This window comes from Physeter macrocephalus, chromosome 8 (assembly GCF_002837175.3).
Source record: "Physeter macrocephalus isolate SW-GA chromosome 8, ASM283717v5, whole genome shotgun sequence".
Classification (NCBI taxonomy): domain Eukaryota; kingdom Metazoa; phylum Chordata; class Mammalia; order Artiodactyla; family Physeteridae; genus Physeter; species Physeter macrocephalus.
The window spans coordinates 112702286-112717397 of record NC_041221.1 but is presented as its reverse complement, the minus strand read 5'-3'; the positions used below and the strand labels follow the sequence as shown (position 1 = coordinate 112717397).

Sequence of the window (15112 nt, the reverse complement as noted above, 5' to 3'; positions counted from 1 at the left end):
ATCGGCAGGCGGACTCTCAACCACTGCGCCACCAGGGAAGCCCCTCAAAAGACATTTTTGAGAGGACTAGGGAAATTTGATATGAACTAGATATTTAGTGATATTAAATAATTATTTTAAATTTTGTTAGTTGTGATAATGGTTTGTGTTATACAAATTTTTTTCTCATAGAGATACATTCAGAATTTGGATTGACAAATTCAGAGCTGCACTTTAAAAAGGTGAGACTCACCTCCAAAGCTTTTCATTCGGAAGGTTATGGTAGAGACAGGAATCTTTTTAAGTTCCACAGGTAATTCTGATGAGAAGCCAGGTTTAAGAATCACTGTATTAAATAACTCAAAAGGTCCATTCTAACATGGAGAGTAGATGAGCTTAAGGTGACTTCAGGCTGACAAATGTATGTCTCTTAAATGGTAGTTGGGAGCAGGGTCTTTAGGAGGCAAAGTATATATATGTACCTCCCCCGGCCCCGCCCAGCCCTGCCCAACACCGGAAGTTCATCAGTACTAAGAAGCCTGAACATTTGGAAGAGAACGAAAGAGGTAAGGATCCCAGCAGCTCTTGGATTTTCTCTGTCAGACCTAGCTAGATGAGGTTATGTCCAACACTGGAGAAGGAAGATGTTTTTATTGAAAACATTGAGGAAGTGGGGACTGGCTTGATGTTAATTACTATATTGAAATATTTAGATTTTATCTCTAAATCCCTCCTAGATGAAACCTAAAAATGTAGGAAGAATTTCTAAGTGGAAGGCCTATTAATATGTAAGTAGACAAATGAGTTTCAGGAAGCACTACTTCTAAGTTTTTTACAAACATTGTACTACCTCCTATGAGGAGAGGAAATACAGATTACAGAACATAGAGCTCCAAACCAAATTATTTCAGCTTTCATTTCTACAACAGGCATATACCAGCATTACTTTAGTGTCTAAATGACTTCAGAGAGCTCACTCCAATTCACTAAAATGAGATTTTATTTAAGTCAGAGCAGGTTGCAAACTGGGTTATAACTTGTATGTTTAATACTCATAGTGTTTATGGAAGACATGATGCTTCTTCTCTGCTTATAAATATATAATACCATAATGAAAGTTATCCATTAAATGTTAATAGTCAATATGGCATCTACCTGGAATATGCTTTTCCCCAGAGATCTGTCATAGTGTGTTTGGGGAAGAGAAGGTGGTAGGAAGGGCATCAATGAAGATGTTTGCCTGTGTTAAAAAGATATGTCTTTCCTTCCAGTTCATTTTTATTTTGTAATCTTACATCTCATTTCGATTATGTTTCACCATTTTCTGAAGAGAGGGCAGAAACTGTCAACTGAGGACACAATTGAAAAAAATTCTGACTTACGGGGAATTTATTTCAAAGGTTAAGTTCCTTAATAAATTACTCAGGCTCTGGGTAATTTAGCTTCAGGAGACCTGATGACTTTCATCTTTTCCCCTTAAACACACAGAATAAGAAGAGCTTCAAGACGAGGTGGCCCAGGAGGAAAGTGTTACTGCCCAAACCAGCAGACTAAAGGGTGCTGCAAGTTTCATCATGCTTTTCAACCACTGAGACATCTGTCTTCTCTTTTTTTAAAAGGTAAGCAATTATATCAGAAAAACTTTAAACAGGACAAAAAGTGTACTGTTGATGAGGAACTCTCCTCCCACACCAACCCCCATTCTGCAGCCCTCTGCAGAGGCAACATGTGTGACCAGCTTCTATAAAAGGACCTGCACATGCAACCACATACGTGTGAATGTGTTTATACTCACATGCTTACATATGATGGTGACCTCAAGACCAATCAACTCAGCAGAAATTCAAGTTTTCATTTATTTTACACAGCCTGGCATTTTCCTTTTCCAGATTTCTATTACTGGTTATTAGGAAAAATGGTCAATTTAATCATCTCTGTTATAATTTGAGAAAGGACTAAGGAATGACTTAAAATAACTTATAAAAAATAATTAAACAATTATATCTGGAAAGTCATAGAACAAGATTCTCATTTCTCATTTCCACCACTCCTTTGTTGGCCCTGCGTAGTGGAAACTTTGAGCTTGGTAGAGCTGGGCTGCTGCAGACACCAGCACAGCCTGGATGAACTGAGTACCCTGCAGAGGTGAACTAGAACCAAGATTTCAATCTCCTAACGCTTAATGCTTGAGGAGGGAAGGCTCTGGGCCACGCCGACAACCAATATCAGCTGCTTTGGGTAACTGGGTCTATTTGTTGCAGCACTGTGTTTTCTCCATAGAAAACCAGATTGTGGTTCTTACAGTGCAGAGCTGCTTGTTTGGACCGGCTTGGCTTCTCCACCCTCCTCACATCATAGAACACATAGAAAAGATGGTAGGGCACCCACAGTAAGCCCTTCCAGCTATTGGAATTGGCGAATATCTGCTACCTCAGTGAGGCCCGAAAACCGCTTCATTGCAGCAGCAGCATCACCTGGCACTTGTTAGAAAAGGTAAAGCTCGGACCCATAGAATCAGCATCTATTTTAATGAGCTCCCCAGTGAATCTTGTGAACGTTAAAGTTTGAGAAGTGCTGTTCACAGGGTAACATGTATCTCCTTAGCATAATGCTCTGTCAGGCCCTGGAGACCTAAGCCCTGCCTCCCTTTCCAGCCTCACCTTTGGTCATTCCCCTCTGCCCAACCTGTGATACCTGAAGGCACTCTGCTCTCTCTGTTCTTGCCTTTGCACAGACCGCCTCTCAGCCTAGAACGTCCTCTACCTGCCCTTCTGAACTCTTACTTATCCTTCAACTGTCAACTTAAAAGTCCAGTTTCACCTGCCCAGCTGAATTAGACAGAGCAAGACACTGGCCCATTATAGTCTTTCTCCCACCCTGTTGCTCCCTGGTTCTGCTTATGTGCTTCTGCTAAAGAACTTCCCACGCTGGGCAGTAAATTACCTGTTTACTGTCCATTGTCTCAGGCAGACCGTGAGCGCTTGCTGTTAGCAGCTTTGGTTTATTCAATTCTTTTTTTTTTGAATTTCTAAGTTGTGACACAGCACATGGTAGGTGTGAAAGTCATGCTTATTGGAAAAATCAATCAGTGAATCTTGGCCATTTTTACTGGAAAGTAATTTTCCTAAAACAGTAGTGTATATAATATTTATAAATCATTTCAAAATATTTCTGTTTTTATTCCTCTGATTTGTGGCCAGTTTCATGAAATGCAGGATAGCATGTAAACCCATTTCTTATCCCTCAGGTCAGATGTAAAATTATGTTCTATCTTTGCATGATTTAATATACTTTAAATGTAACAAAGTTATTGAAAAGAGAAATTAAATCATATCAAATAAGTTATAGATGAAAGACATCTTCTGATATGACTACTGTCTACTAAATCACTGTTCATTGCTTATTTTCCAAAAATGTAACAGTAAAGACTGATCACATTTTCCTTAAAAACACTAAAAAAAAAATCCTGAAAAGTGGTCTGCATCCACTTTAAAAATCACATTCTTGTATTGTATCCTTTTTCTTCCCCAAGTATTATGAACTTATCTCCACACACATCCTCAGCCAGACTTTTCTACACACCATTGTAAAAATCCTCTTCTGGGTGTTAAGGTCATTTTGTGGTGTTAGGAAGACTCATTAAAGGAAGATGTTATAAAAGACGAATTTCCCCCTGTTGGCTGAAGAATCATTGGGGTAATTTACCAAGGAATTGCAGCCTGTGAGACGACACCAGCCTCTGAACAAAGCCAAGCGTATAGAGTTTCTTTTCTCTTCTGGGTTTAGGAAAATGAGTGTGAAGGGAAGGATGTTAACTCTCTCAGGATATGACGTGGGCATCGTCTTTGAGAGCAGGAACTTCTAGGACACCAGAGAGGGCCTGGTCGTGACAGAGAAGACTCCAAGAAGAGACAGAAGAGGACCCAACAGCTGGCTGCTCGCCATCTTCAGAAAACATGGAAAGAGAGCAAATAATTTCAAAAATATACAGAATAAAACTAGCAGAAACAACTGATTTGGAACCTCCAGTTTAGGAAATTGCTTCTTTAATTCAGACACTCACTATTAAAAAGAAAGAAAAAAATCTCTTGCATTTGCAAAATGGGCTTTGTACAGTGCCTCAGATCATGGCCTAGGGGACTGACAAGTTACCATGGCTCCTCAAATCTCCCACAGGGAGGAAATGGGCCCAGGGAGTGGTTCACAACCTACAGAAGAAATGCCTATGCCCCACTATCAAAGGGTATAAGAAAATAACATTGATTTACATTGTCCCGACTAGCTAATCAACCACTAAAAGCACAAACAGAAAATTCAGGCTGTCACACTCTCTTAGGAATGCCAACATACCTCACAGTCCAGAGAATCCTGCACGGATCTCCCTTCATTTATACCTCACAGACACAGGAGGAAGCTGAGTAAATTGGACTGTAACTTTTTTTCCCTTTTTTCTTTTTTTTGCTATTTTGCTATTCGTGTATATCAAAGCCCTTTCATGTTTTCACAAGATCTGGGCCACTGAATGTAAGATTTATGCCCTGCCAGAAAATGGGCTTCAGTGTTGCAGTCCCACTCCTGCCACCAAGTGAACTTTCAGAAGGGCCTTTGGGACTGTAAGAAATCAGATGCAGCAGGGCCCCTAAGGAACCAAGAAACACATTTTCCCTAATCAGGGCTCACCTGCACTTCAGGCTGAGATTTTTCCTAGGGCTAAATAGCCACCTCCTGTCTGGGGGAGCCTTTCCTCCCAGCTCCCTCAACACTCCCCACGTGTCTGCCTTGGCACTTAGCTTCTTGTATTGAAAATAACTCTTGATGTATTTGTCTCTCCCCACTGCACCACAACATGGCCCTTGAGCAGGGAGCTGAATTTCATTCAGTTTAAGATTCCCAGTGCTCACAATAACTAGTACATGTTAGTTAACGTCGGTTGAATTGAATGGAATTGAATTCATCTAAGCCGGTTTCCCTGCCCAGCCTGCAGTGGTACCAGGAAAGGTAAACAGGGCTCCACGCCCAGCTCTGCCCACATCCTGGTGACCTTGAGCAAGCCATTGCATGTGCCAGATCTCATTACTCTATAACATGGGGATCATAAAATGTGCCATGTAGGTTGGTACAAATAACAAAAACTAAGGTGTCTCTCTCTATAAAGTGCCCATAGCTCTTCAGAGGAGAGGAGGGGTGTTGGGTTCAGGTTTCTATAAATGTGAGGACAGTATGTCAGCCAGCCCAGTAGAATTTTACATATACGATAGGACTTGACAACACTGCCCACGTTTGCTTTGTTTTTTTAATAAACTTTATTTTAGAAGTTTTAGATTTACAGAAAAATTGCAAAGATAAATACAGAGAGTTCCCAAACACTCTGCACCCAGTTTCCCATATTATTAACATCTTACATTAGCAGGGTATATTTGCTACAATTAATTAACCAATATTAATGCATTCTTATCATTATTAACTCTATTCAGATTTCCTTAGGTTTTGCCTGGTGTCCTTTTTCTGTTCCAGGATCCCATCCAAGATACCACATTACATTTAGTTATGTCTCCTCTTGGCTGTGACAGTTTTTCAGACTTTTCTTCATAACGTTGACAGTTTTGAGGAGTACTGGTCAGGTATTTTGTAGAATGTTCTTCTGTTGGGATTTGTTTGATGTTTTTCTCATTATTAGACTGGGGTTATGGGTTTTGGGAGGAAGATCACAGAAGTACATTTTTATACTTTTCTGATTTAAAAAAATTCTGTGTCACTTCCTCCCTGTCGCCCCCTGACTCTGCCAAAATGCTGTTATTACATTGATAGTGCCAATTAGGATCAAGGAAATAGGCTCTGTTCTTGCATGTGTTACAGGAAATAATTCTCCCCAATTGAGTATCACTAGCAGGAATGGACTCTTCAGAAAAAAGTCTCCCTGGAGAAGTTGACTTGGAGCCTCAGACCAGAGGTTCTCATGGGCTTTTGATAGTGAGCTCAGATGAAGGGTCAACCAAAGGCAGTAAGCCCCCCCAGCACAGAAAACAGTACAATCCTGGTATTTGATCTGGTAGAAGCACTGCCTGAGAGATTTTACCATCCTTTGTGAGTAAAGAGAGAGTGGAATACGGAATAACAAGTGATAAAAATATGGCCACAATCAAAGGCACTTGGTCAAAGAATCACACCTCTGCCCTCCCTCCACAGGGACTGAAGCTTGGAGTGTAAAGACAGAAAGTGGAGAGTTTATGACTCTAAGACAGATACAAGGCGCTGGCTAAGAGCATGGGCTCTCTCCTGGCTCTGCCACTGCCTCTCCCGGTGATGCTGGGCAAGTCACTCCACTGTTTGTGGCTTAGGATGACCTTCTCTGAAGGGCGGATATAATAGTACCTACCTTGTAGAGTTTCATGAGAATCAAATGGGATGGTAGGAGTAAGCGCTTACAATAGTGCTGACTCAGAGTGAGTGCCTTAGTACATATCAGCTGTTATCATTATTATATTAAGATTAGAGTGGAGCTAATCTGAGAGGCATTCTCAAGTTAAAACGCTAAGGCTCGGGCTTCCCTGGTGGTGCAGTGGTTAAGAATCCGCCTGCCAATGCAGGGGACACGGGTTTGAGCCCTGGTCTGAGAAGATCCCACATGCCACAGAGCAACTAAACCCGTGCACCACAACTACTGAGCCAGCACGCTAGAGCCCACGAGCCACAACTGCTGAACCCGCATGACACAACTACTGAAGCCCGTGTGCCTAGAGCCTGTGCTCCGCAACAAGAGAACCCACCGCGATGAGAAGCCCGTGCACTGCAACGAAGAGTAGCCACAGCTCGCCACCACTAGAGAAAGCCCGCGCATAGCAGTGAAGACCCAACACAGCCAAAAATAAATAAATAAATTCTTAAAAAAACAAAACAAAACCCTAAGTCTCAGAAGCTTTCTAAATAAACTAGCTGAAAAAAAGTCAGATTTCAGAAAAAGATTCAGGAAATCTCTCTTTTAAAAAAAAAAGCCTCACTTACAATCCACATGTACCTGCTGGCTGGTGGAGAAGGCAGACATTTAGTTTCTCCAGCATGGCTGAGTTATACTCCCTCATGTCTTCTTCCACACGATTTAAACTTGGAATCATGATCAGAGAGCAGTTAACCACAGCTAAGTATGCTGCACAATCTAGGGCTATGAAATAGAATCCAGCCAACTGGCCCTCACTGGAACGGTGAACTTGGACTCTGGCCACTGAGCCAGTCAGCTAATGACCTGCCAACACAAACAAGCTTCAACGTTCACCCTCATCTCAGAGCTCTGGTAAGGCTTAGAGGAACTCAGTTATCTGAAGGTACTTGGTAATCTGTAAAGTGATTTTAATTGAGAAGCATGCATTATCGTATTATCAGGGTTCTGTTATGCTCTTTGCCCAGGTCTCCGTCCCTGAAGAATGGGGCAAGAAACAAATGCAGTGATTTCGTTTCTTCACACACACTCTCCCTTCACATTTAAACTCCAGGTATGATATTATAGATGGTGCAAGTGCATAATAGTAACAGATGGGATTCATTGAGCAGTCAGTCTTCTCTGGTTACAATTCTAATCACTTTACATGTATTAATTCATTTAATCCTTATAACAACTCTGAGCCAGGACTATTATTGTGCCCATTTTTATAGATGAATAAACTGAGATACAGAGAAGTTAAATGAATAGCTAAAGGTCAAATAGCTATAATGTGGCTTTATCAGTTGGGACTAGATTTGATTACATGTAACAGAAAACTCAAATAACATGGTTTAAACAAGTTAGAGCTTTATTTTCTCTTGAGTGAAAGCAGGTGGGCAGTAGGTAGTCCAAGGCTAGAATGGAAGCCCCACGATTCCTAGAGACTTGGGCTCATCTCTTTCTCTTCTCTAGTCGTCGTAGTGCGTGACTTCTATCCTCAGGTTCTCCTCAGGAGTCCAAGATGAGGATTGGAATGCCAGGCCTCAGAACTGTGTTTCAGTTAGAAGAGAAGGAAGGAGGGGGCAGAGGGCTTTCCCAGAAGCCCCACCTAACAACTTCCAGTGACATCTCATTGGCTACCCCTAGCTGCAAAGAAGGCTGGGTTTTTGCTTGTTTTTTTGTTTGTTCATTTGTTTGTTAAGTTGGGCATATTTATCAAGGTTTTGTAACAAAGAATGGGGAGAAAATAAATTTTGGACTGAAGTGCCATAAAATAGTTTTTCAGACTAGAACTGTGGTGCTGGTAGCAGGTGAAGACAAGGCTGTATTTCTGGTTTTATTTCCCACTTGCAGTAGTCATTTGGAAAATACAAGGTGGTATATGCAATTTTTTAAAAGTTAGAACTTTACTAAGATTTCCAGCTTTTTCTTATCCACAATTTCGAGTTATAATTGATGAGACTTTGTAACTTCATGGTATTTAAATGGTTTTTTCAGAATTTTACAATTAAGAGTAAAAGAAAGACAAAAGTGTTTAGATGAAATAATTTTCTTCCTTATTTTTATTCTGAATTTTTTTAATGCTTTACATATAATATTATCATTATTATTATTTTATAAATTTATTTATTTATTTTTGGCTGTGTTGGATCTTTGTTTCTGTGCGAGGGCTTTCTCCAGTTGCGGCGAGCGGGGGCCACTCTTCATCGCGGTGCGTGGGCCTCTCACTGTCTCGGCCTCTCCCGTTGCGGAGCACAGGCTCCAGACGCGCAGGCTCAGTAGTTGTGATACACGGGCCTAGCCGCTCCGCGGCATGTGGGATCCTCCCAGACCAGGGCTCGAACCCATGTCCCCTGCATTGGCAGGCAGATTCTTAACGACTGCGCCACCAGGGAAGCCCATATTCTGAAATTTTAATCTGAAGGTTTTTTATCTACAAAACATTACTCTCAGATTTCCCTTTCAAAGAGTAAATGTCCATTATTAGAACTTTCACTTGTCTTTTAAGGAAAGAAAGGAAAAGAATATTTGAATCAGATTTTCAGGGGATTTCGTGAGTTGTACATAATTGTGGCTAAAACCTTTCTTTTGACTTCAGTTTCTCCATATGTAAGGTAGATATGTTCATTCATTCATTGAATATATATTTGTGGGCTTAGTAGGTGTTGGATACTTTATATATGATAGTCATTTTTGTCTCATTGTTAACAAAATAATGGGGTAACGTAACAAATTGTTTAGAGTTTGTTACTCAGTGAGTACTTTTACAGTTAAATAGAAAGTACTTCTTTTCATACAGGTAAACAAAATTTGGAATATTGAAAAAAGAAACTTAAAACTCCTTCTGGAATCATGAGATAGAAAGATTTCAGCTAGGTACACATTACACATAGTAAAACACGTATTGTGAATCTTTACATGAAAGGATACTGGAAGATAAATATTAACAATTTTCCTTTTTAAGAGTAAACAATATACTATGAAATGCCTGTGTGAAATACAGCGCTCCCCCCTAGCAAGCTGACGGAACTCTAAAATAGATATATTTGCAGCAAATATTCTTCTCACTTATATTAATGTAGCTATATTGCTGCTTCTCTAAGGAAATACTTATAGTGTCACTGTGTTCCAGAAATTATGTTAGAAAGAAAATCATAGTAGAATCCTCTATAATGGGAAATGTCATAATAATGTTTCCCCTGATAGAATTCAAAATTGTGCATGTCTCAGTAAATGAAGAGATAGGAGTTCAGAGTCGGAGCCTGAGACTGTGCCTGGGGTATTGCGGTTTATTCTCAGTTTCTTACTGATTGTAATTACCTTCTGACACTGGCCACGCCAGTCAAACTATGGAATTCCCCATTTTCTTTTGCTAGAGTACATGGGCAGCAGTGTCTGTGGGGGAATCTTGGAGCTCCTGGGAGCTTCGGGACGTAGTTGAAGACCTGTGGACATTAGGAAAGGGGTCGCAAAAGTGGTTTGAGCCCTTGAAAGAGAGTATATCTGTTTCACATCACGAAAGACTCAGATCCCTCCATTTCAATTATGGATTCAAATAAGAAGCAGATGAAGTAAAGCCGAGTCGGTGAGGAGAACTGAGGTAGCAAGAAGAGCCAGACTCTGAAGGAGATGTTCTGTGGGAAGGGAGTACATATCATAGTTACAGAAAAGCAGCAGACTGGTTAATAAATACAATTCTCATTGTGCTTTCCCGTTGTGCCATTATTCTTATTCAGAAAAAGGTGCTCTTTTAAAACTCTTAAGCATACACCATAGCTTCCCTCTGCCTTGGTCGGCCAGTTTGTAGGTGAAAATGTGCCTGCTTCTTGGTCAAAAGCTTGTCCTTCCTTACTGCTCAAAGTCAACACTATTTTTGTAGTATGAGGCTTATAGAATCCCTTTCTTAGCATTTTTTTCTACTCTGCAAATTCCTTCCCAGATATTTCTCCCCTCTGTAATAGAACAGCAGTGCTCGAAGCCCTAGCAAATACTTAGATTAAGCAATAAGTCAGTGGCCAATATTGATGTTGTTAACATTTTTAACTTCAAATTAATGGAGATATGAGCTGTGTTCTTTGTTGAGGACCAGTGGCACAAGAAGGAGATTTTTAAAATATGTCTTTGTGGCAAAATAAAACAAAGACACACTTTATCACTTTTGCCAGAGCCAATGAACTCTGCTATATGATAATCTTACACTAATTTCTTCCTCAGAATATACCCCCATCTCCTCACTCACTGCCACCAAAACCAATACCAGATCTGAATCTGAGGTCCTGAAAAATGATCCCTTCTCCTTCCTCCTATATCTTCGCTCCCCTAACTCTCACAAAACAAACAACCCTCTAAAATAAACAAGGAATTAGAGGAAGATGGTCGTTAGAACCAGCCCATTTATCTTATTTCCAGCACTAATAAGTAACTTCCTTTATCCCTGGCTTATAACATCTCAAAGCAACAATGCACTCAGGATCCTTCAGGATGGTTAAAAAACATCGATGCTGAGCTATGAAGCAGGAGGAATAATACAAAGTGGTCCTTTGCCCCAGGAGGATGACTGAGGTCCTGCAAGGAGATTCTTTAGCCTCGCAAAGAGCAAACTTCTGTGGCAGTAACACAACCAGGCATGATGATAGAAGCAGATCAAAGAAACTAAAAACGGAGTATGTGGTTAAATTATTTATGATGATGATACAGCTGTATTGATCAGAGGCAGTTTTCTCTCTTAACCCTCCCTTCCCCGTACCTATAGAAGGTGTCATCTGCCAAAGAATTATGCCCCAATGTGAACAGGTTGGGGGATAGGGGTGGGGTTAGTGGTTAGGACCTTAGTTAAGAGAAACCTGGTTATCCAATATAGTTCTAGCATATCTAATGACAAACAAACCAATGATCTCTTTGCATATCTCATTTCCTAGGAAAGAAATGGTATATCATTTCACAGTGTACCTTGCAGGAAAAAAAGGTTCTGCCCTCCCTACCAAGATCATATTACCTCAGCATCAAAAAATCTAATACAAAATTGAAGCTTTCAAAACACAGCATGGTATTAAAAGGACATTTATATTTTAAGAATCTTGTTTATCTTGTTCACTGCTGAATCTGCACTGCCAGAGCACTGCCAGGCACACAGTAGGTGGTCAGTCATATTTAATGAATGAATGAATGTTGGTATACATATCAAGACTCAGTGAATGGACATGGGATGCAGGCAGTGCAGTCTCTGCTCAGCAGCATGTCTTGTACGACCGCAGTCTCCTAAGATAGCCTGAGTTGGCCATCCTAGGCGTCCTTCTGGGCCAAGTCTTGCTTGCTAGAGAAATAACAGTGTCCTCCAAGGACGAATTTAGGATATGTGCACGCAGTTCCAACTTTGCAATTTGGGAAACTCTGAGACAAGAATTGATCCTCTGTCCTTAAACAAACCACCCCAAAGCAGTTTGCTCCCCTTCTTTGGGCCAAAGATTGTCTGTGATAACTTCTGAAGAAAAGAAACTGCTAGAAAATACAATATCCTTTTCACCTCAAGGGAAAGGGAACTTAAAAAGAAAACTCTTCTTAATGTTGCTGAGGTAACCAGCATTTCATTTGGAGGAAAAAAAAAATCCTTATTCTGATGCAGAGGAGAAAAAAAATGCTGTTAGCTGACCAGGTGGGTTCATTCTAAGAAGAAATTTTAAGAATTTATCCCAAAAAATAAAAAAAATTAAAAAATAAAATCTCACGGGGCTTCCCTGGTGGCGCAGTGGTTGCGCGTCCGCCTGCCAATGCAGGGGAACCGGGTTCGCGCCCCGGTCTGGGAGGATCCCACATGCCGCGGAGCGGCTGGGCCCGTGAGCCATGGCCGCTGAGCCTGCGCGTCTGGAGCCTGTGCTCCGCGACGGGAGAGGCCACAACAGAGGGAGGCCCGCATACCACACAAAAAAAATAAGAATAAAAAATAAATAAAATAAAATAAAATCTCAGGTAGCCGTAACTTAAAAAAAAAAATTGGAGATCTCTTGCCCCACATTCTCAGGGTTAATATGGATCTATACTTAAAATGAACCATAGCATTTGTATGGTAAAAAAAAAAAAAAAAAAAGAATTTATCCCAAATGGGTGTTGAAAAGTCGTGTAGGAAAGGCATATTGTGACATATCTCCATAACAGACAACTTTGGCTAATGTATTACTGCCTTTCTTCCTAACAGTTATCATTTTATGGAATTAAACCAAAAAGCATATTATGGAAAGGGAAGAAAATGTTAGGTAGATGTGCTTAGTTTTCTGGTGATATTTAAACTGATTGGAGAGTACTAAAAATAATCAGGTTCCAGCAAGAATCTAAAAATGGCATCAATTTTGAATTTTGAACAAGATGGAAGATAGAGCCATGCAAAAGCCTCTGTCCCTCCCATTCCAAATTCGTGGAAATGATAGATCTTTTTTGTTTTTTTAAAAAATTCATAGTAGGGCTTCGCTGGTGGCGCAGTGGTTGAGAATCTGCCTGCCAATGCAGCAGACACGGGTTCAAGCCCTGGTCTGGGAAGATCCCACATGCCGCGGAGCAACTGGGCCCGTGAGCCACAATTACTGAGCTTGCGCGTCTGGAGCCTGTGCTCCGCTGCAAGAGAGGTCGCGATAGTGAGAGGCCCGCGCACTGCGATGAAGAGTGGCCCCCGCGTGCCACAACTGGAGAAAGCCCTCTCACAGAAACGAAGACCCAACGCAGCCATAAATTAATTAATTAATTAATTTAAAAAAATTCATAGTAGTACTAGAAAACAGAAATGGATACACAGGGCGGGCCAGAAATTATTATAAGGAATCCTGAAATATGCAAAGCAGATGGAATAATGTTAACAGAGAAAAGCTACTACCTAAAAATGGAAATGACTTCAAATGTGCTACTGACTCAGGGCAGATAAAGGGAACAGGAAGAATCCTAGGCCACCAGAAAGTGACCAAAGTTGGGACAAATGTGGACATTAAAGCAAAAATGCTGAAGAACATGTTGGTACGTCAGATTGAGTAATGTATTAATAGATTTATGTATCATAACGAAGCAGGATTTATCCCAGAGGAGGTTCAACACTGGAAAAAAAATTAATATAATTCACTGTATTACTAGATTAAAAATGAGGATCATACAGTCATGTAAATAGATACCTCATAAAAGAATTTGATAAATTTCAACATGTATATCTAATAAAAAAATTCTTTTTAGCATAGTAGGAATAGAAAAAACCTTCTTAACCCAATAAAGGGTATTTTTAACCCAAAATCCTCAACCTCCAGGATCCTCAGCTACAAAGGTGAATTATTTGAATGGTTTCCATTAAAGTCAGAAATAAATCTAGAATGACTGTTATCATTTCTGCTATCCAACATTATAATGAAAGTTATAACAAAATAAGAAAAAAAAATCTCTAAATATTGGCAACAAATAAGAAAAATGACCTATGTGTATTCAGATAATTTTTTTTTAATTCCAGGAGAATCAACTAACAAACTATTAGAAATAGTAACAGAGCCCAACAGTGTGACCAGAAACAAGATCAATAGACAAAATCTTCAGCCTTAGACTGAATGTATGTGTCCCCTCAAAACTTCTTGTATTGAAATCCTAACCCCCAGTGTGATGGTATTAGAAGATAGGACCTTTGGTGACCTTTGGTATTAGAAGATAGGACCTCAAGAATGAGATTAGTGGCATCTATGAAAGAGATATTTTTCTTCCATGAAAAATGTCATGGGTATTTTGATAGGGATTACATTAAGTCTGTAGATTGGTTTGGGTAGTGTGGACATTTTAACGACATTAATCTTCCAATCCAAGAACATGGGATATCTTTCCATTTCTCTGTGTCATCTTCAATTTCCTTTATCAGTGTTTTATAGTTTTCAGAGTTTAGGTCTTTCATCTTCTTGGTTAAGTTTATTCCTAGGTATTTTATTCTTTTTGATGCTATATTAAATGGGATTTTTTTCTTGCTTTCTCTTTCTGATAGTTCGTTTTTAGTGTATAGAAGAGCAGTAGATTTCTGTATATCAGTTTTGTATCCTGCAGCTTTACTGAATTCCTTGATGAACTCTAGAAGTTTTTTGGTGGGATCATGGTGTATGATCCTTTTTATATATTGTTGAATTTGGTTTGCTAATATTTTGTTGAGAATTATTGCATCTCTATTCATCAGAGATATTGGCTTGTAAATTTTTTTTTTTTTTGGTAGCATTTTTGTCTGGTTTTGGTATTGAGTAATGGTGACCTTGTAGAATGAATTTAGGAGTTTTCCATCCTCTTTAATTTTTTGGAATAGTTTGAGAAGGATAGGTATTAGCTCTTCTTTATATGTTTGATAGAATTCCCCTATGAAGTTGTCGGGTCCTGGCTTTTGTTTGCTGGGATTTTTTTTTTTTAATTACAAATTCAATTTCACTACTAGTGATCTGTCTGTTCAGATTGTCTATTTCTTTTTCTTTCTGATTCAGTCTTGGAACTGAATGTTTCTAGAAATGTGTTCATTTCATGTGTTTCTTCTAGGTTTTCCAGTTTTTGGACATACAACTGTTTGTAGTATTCTCTCATAGGTCTTTGTATCTCTGTGATATCTGTTGTTATTTCTCCTCTTTCATTTCTTATTTTGTTTATTTGGATCCTCTCTTTTTCTTAATGAGCCTGGCTAAAGGTTTATTAATTTTGTTTATCCTTTCACAAAACCAGTTCTTGATTTCA

The 15112-nt window shown here is 39.7% G+C and overlaps 1 protein-coding gene across 8 annotated transcripts in view; it reads left to right on the top strand.

Moving 5' to 3' along the window:
• PGGT1B (protein geranylgeranyltransferase type I subunit beta) overlaps positions 1 to 15112 on the top strand; it is an 85452-nt gene that overhangs the window by 64350 nt on the left and 5990 nt on the right. For 2 of the 8 annotated variants that reach the window (XM_055086714.1, XM_055086721.1), the window contains exons 10-12: positions 1468 to 1598; positions 7381 to 7466; positions 13872 to 14330. In XM_055086714.1, the coding sequence (XP_054942689.1) occupies positions 1468 to 1533 (66 nt within the window). In that variant the 3' untranslated portion in view covers positions 1534 to 1598; positions 7381 to 7466; positions 13872 to 14330. Of the gene's footprint in view, positions 1 to 171; positions 222 to 1467; positions 1956 to 2713; positions 3197 to 7380; positions 7467 to 13871; positions 14331 to 15112 lie in introns of those variants that run through there. The other 6 variants (XM_055086715.1, XM_055086716.1, XM_055086717.1 and 3 more) reach the window with 6 other exon arrangements.